Here is a 12,035-nt window from a genome sequence, read left to right as displayed (position 1 = left end):
CAGGTGGTTACCAGTGAAGACCGAAGCAAAATATATATGTGTATATATATATAAGTGTATATATAATATATATGTGTATATAAGTATATATATGTAAGTGTATGCTCCTTAGTTACCAATTGCTACAGTTTCATAGATCCCTACTAGTAAAAATTTGGGAGTGGATTCTCTTCATTTGCATTCTAGCCTTGTAACTCTTAGTATTTAATTTTTCAGGTTCTTTTAAATTTTTTCTCTCTCGGTTTACCCCAGAAGTCTAAATTTTCACTTTAAAAAGCATTTGAGGATAACATTAGTGCAATTCCAGGAACTACAGCTGTGATTAAAAATATAAACCATTGAGATTTTTGACGTATGCTGTTATCGTTACTTTTTTATTTCTTGCACTGTGTGCTCAAAGTGAACGTGGGTGATGATGTCCATGTTGCATTGAGAGAACATGGTACTGAGCTGTGTGAACACATAGCAGGTAATAAAAGTCTGTATCATTTTAAAAAGGTTTTGGGTTTTTTTTAAATAACATTTATATGATGCCAACCATTTTGCTATTTTTAGCAGCTTGTTCCAGTAATTTAATTTCACATATGTGAAGTGCAAACAGTATTTTCCAGATTACAAGTTACTCTGGCTCAAGACTCCCCTTTCTTTCAAGGGGAGCAGGGAAAGTTTCGTTTGTTTATTTATTTATTTATTTATTCATTTATCTTTATAGTTCTGTGAACAGATCTGAGCATCCAAGAGGCAAAGTGAAACATCTTAGACTTCACAGTTTTGTGATTAATCCAATGCAAGTCAGCACTGCTGCTTAAAGGGGTATACTGGTGCTGCTTTTCTGCTGACATAGTGAATTATTGGAGAACTGCTCTGGTTGAACACTGAACAGTCTTTGCTAGGTTAGCATTCAGCCAGAGCAATTACTTGTTCCAGTTTGTTACTGGAGCAGTGGCAGTATGAGGAGGGACTTTTTAATGGAAGCACCAATTTACATGGGGTTGAGTTGAATCCATTACCCCTGCATTTCATGCTGATTTGCTTGCCTGTAAGGGGCTTTGTCACAAATTTTATGTTGTTTATTACAGTTAACAAAGTAAACTGCTGCAAGTTCTGTATCTAAAAGTGATTCAGAAGCTTCAGAAATAGCTATGGCTTTGGAATAATTTTCTTGTTCTTCAGGAGACCTAGGCACTGAACACCTGACAAATTGAATAAACATTTTCTTGTTCCTGCTGCTATAGCATCTGTATATACTAGGCCTGAAAGCTCAGTCTTATGTAGCTATCCCATGGCTTTGCGCTTTTCAAGGGATCCAAACATTTCTGTGTTTAGAAAACACACAAGTGATGTTGTGAAAAGCATTGTGGAAGAATATTGCGGAAGAGAAGAGTCTTTCAAATAGTGTAGGTATTCTTTTTTCAGGTTTGAAAGGATTTGCAATGAGTTATTTCCCTTCCCCTTCCTACTTTCATCTCGTGCTATAGTACCTTACAGTATAGTGATCGGCACCTAAGCTGCGTAATCTTACTCTAAGATTTCTTAGTAAATATGCAGGATGAATAACTGATTTTTACTCAGAACACTTTTGATAACAACTTTTAGAAGCCTTGTGAATTGTGAAGGTGGAAAACACTTTTTCAGTGTAATTTCAGTGAGAGAGATCAAGATAAGAACCGGGGAGAAACGGGGTTTCAGGGAACAGGATTATATGTCTCTGCCAAACCACCTTTATGTTGGCAGAGATCAGTGTTTCTGCAGTTGTCAGACTAGGACATGCTAAATACAAGAAACTTTTTGATTCTGGTTCACTTATTATTTGATAGTACCCATGGATCACCACTCTTTGATAGGTGGGACCTTGGCAGCTATAGCAGTCTTGTTTAAAAAAAAAAATGGGAACCAGGCTTCCATTCTTGGTAAATTTATAGGTGAGATCCCCAGAAATCTGGTAACGGAAACATGGGGGTCTAAAAAAAGGTGTTCCTTAGCTCCCTGAAGAGGTATAGCAGTATTCAGGCTTATTGCTTGGCAACTGCTGTTTCAACATTTCTCACCTGACTTTTTAAAAGACAGGTATTTCATGAGATTAGGTACTTGAAATTGTACTTGTGTTCTTTGAGCGTAGTCTGTCAGCTAGCTTTGCTCTTAATAGAAACTTGTGTTTCACCTCTTTAAAATCATACACTTAGTGAACATGGCTGGTGTTCGGAGAAAAACTCTTTCCAGATCTGGAATGTGCAGCTGAGCAGTGATGTGTATTGCCAGATCAGCTGATGAAATGTGGATTTGGATGTGTGATTTTTGTAAATGACTTCCAGATGTTACAGTTGCTAGCTGAATGTCTCAAGACTGCACTGTTAGATCTAGATTATGAAATGGATGAAATATGCAAAAGATAAACTAGTGACGCTATACTTGGAATAGGTTTCTCGAAAAAGAAAAAAGAAAAAAGCAGCATAATCCTGTAGTCAAATCGGTTATTAAGCTATAGCAGAAAAATATAGGTGTTCTTCATTAAGGGTACCTGTGGTGACCTTGAATGTTCTGATAGCTAGTACTAAGCAATTTTCTGTGTAGCTGCTGTGTTAGGGGCTTTGAGGTCTTCATCTCACTTAAACTTCCTCGTGCTAAAACATGACTGTTATGATACTAGAACTGAAATCCAGCTACCAACAATAATATCATTTTGAGTGGCAGAAGTTTATTCTGGAGCTTTCCTAGAAATTTAGTGAAATCTCTGTATAGTCTTTTTTATTATTATTTGCAAAAATTTCTTTAAAAATTTAAAATCCTCACACTTGTTGAGGAAAGGGGCTTAGCTTGTGAGCAAAGTGTTTAATTTTTCTCTTTTTATTTTCCCTAGGAAGTACTGACATAATCATGATAGAAGACAAAGGTCCACGAGTGGCTGACTATTTTGTAGTGGCAGGGCTCACTGATACAGATACTGCAACCCTCCTAGACCAAGAAATAAGTCGACATGAAACAAAGTCAACCGGTCCAAAGGCTCCAATTACTGACATTGCCGTGATAATTAAATCAGCTGGTGAAACTGTCCCAGAGGGCTACACTTGTGTTGAAGCCACCCCTACAGCCCTTCAAGCCAACTTGAACTATGGAAGTCTAAAGAGTCCTGAACTTTTTCTTTGCTACAAGAGAGGCCGGGACAAACCACCTCTTACTGATATTGGGTGAGATTTCTGTAACAATTCAGTTCCTTCTTCAGTAGTGGTCAAATCTTACTGTTCATAGATGATGATGGGAAAAGATGCGAGATGTGCCCTATACAGGACTTCTACTTCTTTGATTTGGATAAAAACATTGTAGTGTTAGTGACGATGTGACGAGAAATAGAAAATGGGCTATGATTGAGGGCAACTGTTACAATGATGGCAAAATAAGGAATATGTGTATTTTTTCCATATTTAATTATTAGATAAATAGTAAAGTGAAAAACATGCATCTATATGCAACATAGACAGTAAATTTAGTTACTTTCATTTATAAGTTTAAGCACATCAGATACAGTGTCTGCATACCCTGTATTTGACAGTGGAATCTTAGTAATGAAGGTAGTTACATGACAGGATCTCTGCTCTAAGGATTGTAATTCAAGTTGTATAATTAACCTGCTACATTCTAATTGCAGTTCATATTTGTCATCTAAACTGTATTCTAATAATCTTCAGCAAAACTGTGATTTTTAGAAGTCTTTTCCCATGTGTGTGACTGACACTGCAAGATAAGATTAACTGTTGTGATGGGAGTGACTGTGTAGAGCTGCAGCATGAAATTATTTGTTGAAGTTTTAGCAGAAGGAAGAATTTGTAGAGGGAGTGGTTCCTCAAAATGATTCCTAAGTCATCAGTGTTCCCTGTGTGCCCTAATGGAAGTGACTCTGCTGTCACGTATTTTCATGTTTCTCACAACTTTAAGAACTTGAAAGCTTGGTGAGATTTCGTAGTAAATATCTGATAAGCAAAACAGGGACATAGCTGGCTGAATAAGTGCTTCCCCAGCAGAGACACTTTTAAAAACTATTGGCAGAAAACCAGTAGTATTTGGCAAGTAGTATTTATTCTATATTTTGGTTTACACAGATCTCATTAGGGTGTCATACCTAACAAATTATGGCAGGCTTTTCTTTCTGAGCAGCGATGCATGTGAATGTTTTCCGCCTGCTCCTGCACTTCTGCAACTACATACAAGAGGTGGTTAGAGCAAGAAGTTTTTCTTTTTTTGTGTGCAAATTTCAGTGTGTTCAAATGAAAGTGGAGTTTGCGCAAGAGGTGTATATACAGTCTGAAGGCTAATTTATGCTCTTATTTATTTATGCTCCTTTAGTTAATGAACCAAGTGTAAAAGAATATTTTTTTCTTTGAGCCTTAAATATCCATTAAGTCAGCTGATGTGCTGAGTGGGCTTCATAGGTAGCAGAACACTATATCCCTTGAAACAGTCTAATCCATAGTCTTCTGTCAAGGTTGTTAATACATCTGTATAAAGTTGAATTATCTTCTAGTCTGAGCATTCAGATGTTTCTTGATAAATTTTTCTCTGTGTGTGTGTATTTCTACCAGGGCTATTTTTAGGGAAACTAATTAAAGAAATTCTGTTGGGAAGAAGAGGGAGATGGGGAATGCACACTACTGATTTTCTGCTGTTGTCCTTGTGTTTAGTATTTCTGTGCCCTCCTCCTCTTTCCTTCCTATTCCACTGTTTGTTAATCTGTGATATCTGTAAGCTGCTACAGTGCCTTTCTGATGTAGATGCTCACTTGCATATTATAGTTAGGCCATGTCCTATGCCTCTGAATGTTGCATTTGCTGTGGCTGTTCTTAGTTGGAAGCGGAAAGGTTTGATCCCAGGACAAGAGATCTTTAAAGTCCCTTTCCTATGTAGAGCTGTAAAACTTAGTATCTTAAGCTTATATAGCTGTAAAAATTTCAACTACTAATCATTCTGTTGCTTTTCTAACCAATATGTGCCAGAAATAGACAAGAACTGAGTTTTGAGATGTGTTTCAGTTTAGGTGCAGTGAGACTTTGAAACAAGCTCACCTCTCTCCATTTTACACACGAGTTAGGAATATGGGAGAGCTCCAGTGCTTGTCATACTTCCTGTAGAAAGAACAAATGAAAGCATATCAGGCTTCTTGTCTGAAGCAAAAGTTATTGTATTACTGAGTAATGCAAAAGTTAGGTAAATTGCATTGTGCAAGTAAAAAAAAATACTGTGGGGTTTTTCTTTAAGAAAAGAACTAGCACAGGAAGCTTTAGTTTGATTAGAGTGGTTCTGTGCTGGGGACCCATCTCATTCTGTGTATGCAGTGTCCAAAAATATCTGCAGGAGTACTGATTGAACAAATTTTTTTCGTTGCTAGACATGTATTTCAAAAATGTGAACTCAAATTTCAAAAGACATAATAGAAACTGGGACATGTTCTTAACAGCCAGTGTCTTCTGTTGTTGCTTAATATTTGTCACTAGCGTTGACAACTGCAATTGGCTGTTTGGAACAGCTTAGGATAATAATGATGGAGTTAATTCAGATAAATACTAATGGTGGTGTCAGTAGAAATAAAAATGTCAATCTTCTCTCTCTGCTCAACCCAATGCTTCTCCTCTGAGCCTCCTGCTGCTTAGTGTATTTCTTTCAGTTCCTTTATTACTGAATGCTTGCATACTGCCTTCTCTTATATGAGATAGGAAGAGTTATTACAAAGAGTTATTTTGTATAAAAGCTGTGAGAGGCAGAAATATGGTTGAACCTACAGGAGAGGTCAAGCTCAAGAGCAGCCACACCATTGCAATTTCCAACAGTCTGCCTATTTTTAAATTGTTACCCAGAAGCAAAATTTTCTGCGGTTTAAGGTTTTCAATTGAACAGCTGCAAGAATGTAATATTTTTCTTTTCTAAACTCCACTATCTGTTATATTGAAGTATAACTTTAAATAGTAAAACTCGTTATGAGAGAACTTCCATGTACAACATAAAACGAAGAGAAAAAACCAAAGAGATAAGATTTTTTGGTCTTTTTTACAAAGAAAGGACATAAAATCTAGAGTGAGTTACATCTTTCTTGAAGTTAAACTTTGAGGTAGATAGAATAGTGTGGCAAATAAAGTGTGCTTAAGATCGAGGCCAAAGTATAAGCAGGAAACAAGTCTTACCCTGCAGGAAGCAGGAAACAAGTCTTACCCTGATCAGCACTAATTAATCAAAGGCAGACACTGGGAAGTTGAAACAAGTAGGAGTAAAGTTATTCTCTCAGGGAGGACTTTGTATATACAGGGTGTCACATGAAATATTTCATGCATCATTTCTGAATGTTTTTGTCTGAATCATTAAAATAATTGTTTAATTTGAGCAATCCATGGGTGGTGTTTTTCTTTTGTTTTCTTGTTTTCTTAAATTCAGTACTATGCATGAGGTCAGGAAATGGTGTGGTTTTAATAATACTTCTACTGATACATGTGTAGAGGTGAGAGTTGCTTTCATTTTCTTTTTCTTTTGATGGAGGTGACCTGACTGTTACAGTGTTGAACACTGGTCAGTCTTTAAGTACCTTTCTGAGAATACTTATAAACCTATTAAATTGAACTAGTGGGATTGTCCAATTAATCTGTTTTTCCTTCTCAAAAGCTGTCAGCTAACATATTTCTGGAATAACTTTAAATTCTTGGCTTTTATTTAAAATACGTGAAATTGAAATAGAACTAAGCTAATCCCCATTGGGGACTACTCTGTTAATATTGTCTTCTGATTAACATAAGGCAGTGATGTGAAGAGTTCATGCAAACTCTATGCCCAGTGGGGGTGACCTGAGAGCAGCTGCCGTTGTAGTTGTTGGCTTTTTTGGTTTTTTGTCCTATTTTTTTTTTGCTGGGTTTTGTTTTTTTAACTTTATGAAGTAGGTAGCCTAATAAAATAGCAGAATACATGTTCTTCCAGAAGACTGTTTAGAAGTAATTTGAATAGCATGTACTTTCTCTGTCTTGAACTAGTAGGTAGTATATTAAAACCAATGTTGCAACTTGTAACTACTGCTATTAGGCCAGTTTTAAACCTGAGATTGTACATGGTGTAATGATCAGACTCTTTACACATGAAGCCATTAGTGAAGGCAAGAATATTGTCCTCCATGAACTAGCTGAATAGGTTTATATGGCAGCCTGATAGCTGCAGGTCACAAAATACAAAGTTTTACTTACTACCTTTATCCTAAATCCTACCATGTAGTGTGAGGATGAAAATTCATTTAAAGGTAACAAGTACGCTGTACATACTACAGAGAATCAAACAAATGGAATCATTGTTTATTTGGGTGTGAAATGGGAGATAAAGCTTGCCTTATCATAGTACCTGTGCATTAAAAATACGCAATCATGTGTGGTTTGACTTCCATGTTTCTTCTCATGGTCACTTCCTAATAGCTTTATGTTTGGGAAAGATCAGAGTATAAAGTTTTAGCTCATTTAACTGCTGAGAAGTTGTGAAAGATGGTTCTTTTTTTGCTGAGAATATGGTGATTTAAACTAGTGTTGTGGGTAAAAATTTCAGGTACCATGTGAATATTGCTGTATGGCCATGTAAGATATATTCTGCTTTCCAGAAGTACAGTCAACTGTAGTTATAATGTCTTACTTTTCTATGAACTGGAGTATTAGTTTGTGATTTTTTTCTTCCCTCTCCTTCTGCTCCACAAGGAATGTTATTGAAACTATGAATGCACATCATTACTGGGGTTTTTTGTTTGTTTGTTTTTCTGTAAAAATTCATTTAGGTAGCAGATTTCTTTTGTTCTTTTCCTTAAAAATGAAAAAAGAACAACAACAACCGAGCTTGAAATGAGTTTTCAGACATTTTAATGATGGAAATAATTTCTAAGAAATTAGCAGATATGGTGTCTGCTAGCAACTTAAAGCTTCCCTTTGCATTTAATTTTCATTGATAGGGCAGCATTCCTACTAATTCTATAATTAAATCCTTTTCAGTGCGGCTTAATTTTATTTTTCTGTAACTATGATTTGTTCCCACTGAGATTTCTTTCAGTATTTAAATATTTCTTAACAGTTGCTTTGCCTCAAATGGTGCATGATGAAAGATAATATATTAAAATGCACACCACAACATTGCAGTTATGACATAGAGTGCTAACGGATGGAAGATTTCTATGAATTTGTCCAAGACACTTCATATATGTTTGAATGTGCATAATGCTTTCTTTCCTTCCTGTCTGCAGAGTTCTATATGAAGGGAAGGAACGCATCATTTCAGGTTGCGAGGTGATTCAAGCTACTCCTTATGGTCGCTGTGCTAACGTTAACAACAGTTCAGCTTCTTCTCAACGGATTTTTATCACGTATCGAAGGGCTCCTCCCGTACGACCTCAGAATTCATTGGCAGTGACAGATATCTGTGTTATTGTTACCAGCAAAGGAGAAACCCCGCCTCATACGTTCTGTAAAGTTGATAAGAATTTAAATTGTGGTATGGTGAGTATTCAAAAGCTTGAAAGCTTGAGTCCCTTCGGTTTGTTTTATTTTTTTTTAAACCCAATAAACAAACCCAAACATTTAGCTCTTTGACCTCTTCTTAGCACTGTTTTAATCATATTCTGTCCCTAGAACATAATTCTTTCATTATGTATACAATGTCTGTGAGACTTCAGTTTTGTATGTCTTGTTGCTTTGATTTCCTTTCATGTTACTGCTTCATGCTGATTACTCACTACTCCAGTTTTTTAGTAGTGCATTGAGCTGTTGGTTGGGGTTTTTTTTGGTTTTTTTGTTGTTTTTTTTTTTTATTATCCCCCCAATTTAGATGATGCTGACACTTAGGATGAATCACAAATCCTTTTTTCGTAGTTATTAATAATGCCTATGTTACAGAGGCATGCAAGAATAACTATTGCTTATAGTTTCTTGAGGTACTTTTTATTCATTCAGTTTCCTTTTATTTAGTTTCTTTTGCGTTTACTTATTTCAGCCTGAATAAGCTACATTTTTTATCAAATGGTAAAGTGTGATAAAAATTTCAGGTGATTATGTTTAGAATTTCACTTCCACTGATGATCTTCCCATAGGAGTCTCCTTTTAAATAACCAAGAAAATGTGAAGCTGCAAATTATCTGCTTTGCTTTTCTGTGATCTTCTGTTAGAATAAGTCAAAGAGTAGTGTGGTGATGTGATTATTTTATGTAAATCCTGTAATCCATATAAAAAAATGTGAAGAGGTTGAATTCTTGATTTCATGATTTGGATGCACTCAGCAGCCACTAGTCATTTTAATGCTTTTAAATGTCTGCTTTTTTTGTATATTAAAATGCTTATATTTGATTTCTGTGCTGCCTGTTATCATCTTTACTGGTTCTAAGATGCAACTTGTGTCTTCCAGTGGGGTTCCAGTGTATACCTTTGTTACAAGAAGTCTGTGCCAGCTTCTAACTCTTTAGCATATAAAGCTGGTAAGTAATTTTAGAAGCAGACTGTTTGAACATGCTAACAGGAGGATTCAAATGCATTATTGAAATTAATAATTTTAAAATCTTAAGTGTTCTCTGTCAGAATTTTGCTCTTAGAACATAGCAGTTGAATTCAGCTCCTTATAGTGCCTTCTTTGCTCTCTTCACATTTTTCTAGGCAAAAAAAAAAAGTAATCCTTAATAGCAGTAGCATTGTTCTATATTAACTTAGTTCTTATCATGACAGATTTGGTAGCTTAGAAAAAGCAGAAAGCTTAGCAAGCATTTCAAATGTAACAAAAGACTTCATATTTCTTGTGTTAGTAATCATGGAGAAGGAGTAATTAAAAATTCCATTCAACCTTACTCATGTTTCTTTTATGTCTCACAGCTAATGCAACATCTTTCTTTTAATTTGAAAGTTAAATGTGTTTCTTTCTTTCAGTTTCACAGCTATTTATTTGTTTCTTATTTGATGAGAGTAAAAATTACTCTGAACAACAAATGACAAAAGTCTTTTAAGTCTGGCTTTTTAAAGTTTTTATTAATGCATTGTTTTAGATTTTTTTTTTCATGAAGGAGTCCAAAACAAACTTTCAAAAGATTTTCTGTTGTGCACTAAGCGCACCAAATTCCTTTGAAAGGAGTAAACTACCAAGTAGAATTGGAAAGCACAGATAACAAAGGTCAGCGTCCTGTAAAATAAGCTAAGATGAACAACAATAGTAAACCAATGCTGTGTACCTATTGTAGATATATTTCTGAAAACTGAATGAATAATTTGTTTAAGTTGAACATCTTGACTGGTTAGTAGAAAATGTGGACTGCTAGCTAGTTCATCCTGTTTTCAGTGGAGGTATTGCTGCTGTTTTTACAGTAGATAAATTATCACTTCATCAGAATTTCTTTGCAATTAAATCTATTCCAGTGCCACACTTAAATAGCACATACTTTTTAAAAGTGAAAAAGTTTGATAATTAGCTTTTACTACACTCACTTTTTCGAGTATTTGCCAAAAGTGAATACTTCAGTACTCATACACAGTTTTAAAATCATTGTTACTTGGATGATTTGGTCTTGTCAAAAAAGAGACTTTCGTCTTCTGCAGATGTAATCTGCAGGGCTGGGCCACCCACTAAACTTTGACAGATCCCTCTGTAATCCCCCCAGCACCCTCCCAGAGGAGGGTAACGGGAACCAGGGACAAAGACTTTGATGCTGGAAAAAAATCTCGAACCAGCTTAAAAAAAATATAAAATACTAACAACGACAATGAAGATGTTGAACTGTATACAGATATATAAATATGCAAATATATTCAAAGATACAAGAGAACTTGTTAATATGGAACCTGCACCTTCCAGACAACAACAAGGTCCCAAGCAGACTAGTCCCAGACTGGACTCAGTAAGAGACAGGAGTACTCAAGGCCAGAGTCCCGATGCCACTTTACAAAAAAAACAGAAAAGGAGGCCTTAGAGTGGCCATGCTGCTCCTGCCTTAGGAGGCAAGGGAAGACAACCTGTCGTGACAAACAGTGTTCCTCTGTAGAGTGAAAACAGGAGGCAGGAACACTAGCAGCACAGAGAGAGATGATGAATAGCTGCCAGCAATCCTTACAGCACAGCAGGCACTTAATGCCTGAGGACTTTTCGTAGAGGCACTTAGATACTGAGCACCATGGGAAGGAATACCATGGTTGCTTGATGTGGTTCACCTGACCCATCCTCTCCTCCCCATAGGCACAGCTGCCCCTCCTTCACCACTGTGATTGCTACCTGTGCCAGGAATTCAAGAGAACTTTTATCTTGGTGCTCTCCAACCAGGACAGTTATAAAGTGCAGAAAACTAACAGACTTTGCAGTATATTGTGGAAAATATATTGCTTACATTGTTTAGGGCTTGTGGAGCAAATGTACTTACTTTTCCTTCTCCCGTTCTGAAGGTTTAATTTTCAGATACCCTCAAGAGAACTATGAATCGTTCCCACTGTCAGAATCTGTACCTCTCTTTTGCCTTCCTATGGGAGCTACTATTGAGTGCTGGGACCCTCAAACCAAATATCCACTACCAGTGTTCTCAACATTTGTACTAACCTGCTCTTCTGCAGAGAAGGTAGGGCTCCACACGTTGACTACTCTTTGCTTTTAGTTCATATGGCTGCTGTGGAGAGAGGTAGGCATTGTTTCTTCTGTATTTGAGAAATAATACAAAATAAATTATTAAATACTTCCATTATAAATTTGTATTTCGTAAGGCTTCATGTAAGACAGAAGTAAATCAAAACAGGAAATAACTGGAAGAGTGTGTGCTGTTTAGCCTCATGTAAGTTGGGCACTTACACACACTGTGAGTTTTCGTTTTGTTATTTCCCTGTTCTTTTGAGTAAAGAGTGTTCACTTAGCATGTGTTAGCAGTGTTTAAGCTGTTCACGGTTTTCCTATGGCTACCTTAAAAGCCACTTCTGTGTGAATTTGTGTAACTGAGCTCTGTAGGTGTCTGTGGGCATGGATAGGAAAACAGTTACTGGAAAAGAGCAGAACAGTAATGTGTGAAAAGCTCTGAAGAACTGATG

The 12,035-nt window shown here is 36.3% G+C and overlaps 1 protein-coding gene across 1 annotated transcript in view; it reads left to right on the top strand.

Moving 5' to 3' along the window:
- Positions 1-2,863: 2,863 nt before the first annotated feature.
- Positions 2,864-12,035, top strand: part of DENND4C (DENN/MADD domain containing 4C) — a 49,719-nt gene continuing 40,547 nt past the window's right edge. The window contains exons 1-4 of the mRNA XM_009871202.1: positions 2,864-3,185; positions 8,240-8,492; positions 9,394-9,463; positions 11,406-11,575. Coding sequence (XP_009869504.1) covers positions 2,875-3,185; positions 8,240-8,492; positions 9,394-9,463; positions 11,406-11,575 — 804 coding nt within the window. The 5' untranslated portion in view covers positions 2,864-2,874. The remainder of the gene's footprint in view (positions 3,186-8,239; positions 8,493-9,393; positions 9,464-11,405; positions 11,576-12,035) is intronic.

Source organism: Apaloderma vittatum, unplaced genomic scaffold (genome assembly GCF_000703405.1).
Source record: "Apaloderma vittatum isolate BGI_N311 unplaced genomic scaffold, ASM70340v1 scaffold22810, whole genome shotgun sequence".
Lineage (NCBI taxonomy): Eukaryota > Metazoa > Chordata > Aves > Trogoniformes > Trogonidae > Apaloderma > Apaloderma vittatum.
Note: the sequence above shows the minus strand (reverse complement) of the source record. Positions and strands in the feature narration are given on the sequence as shown.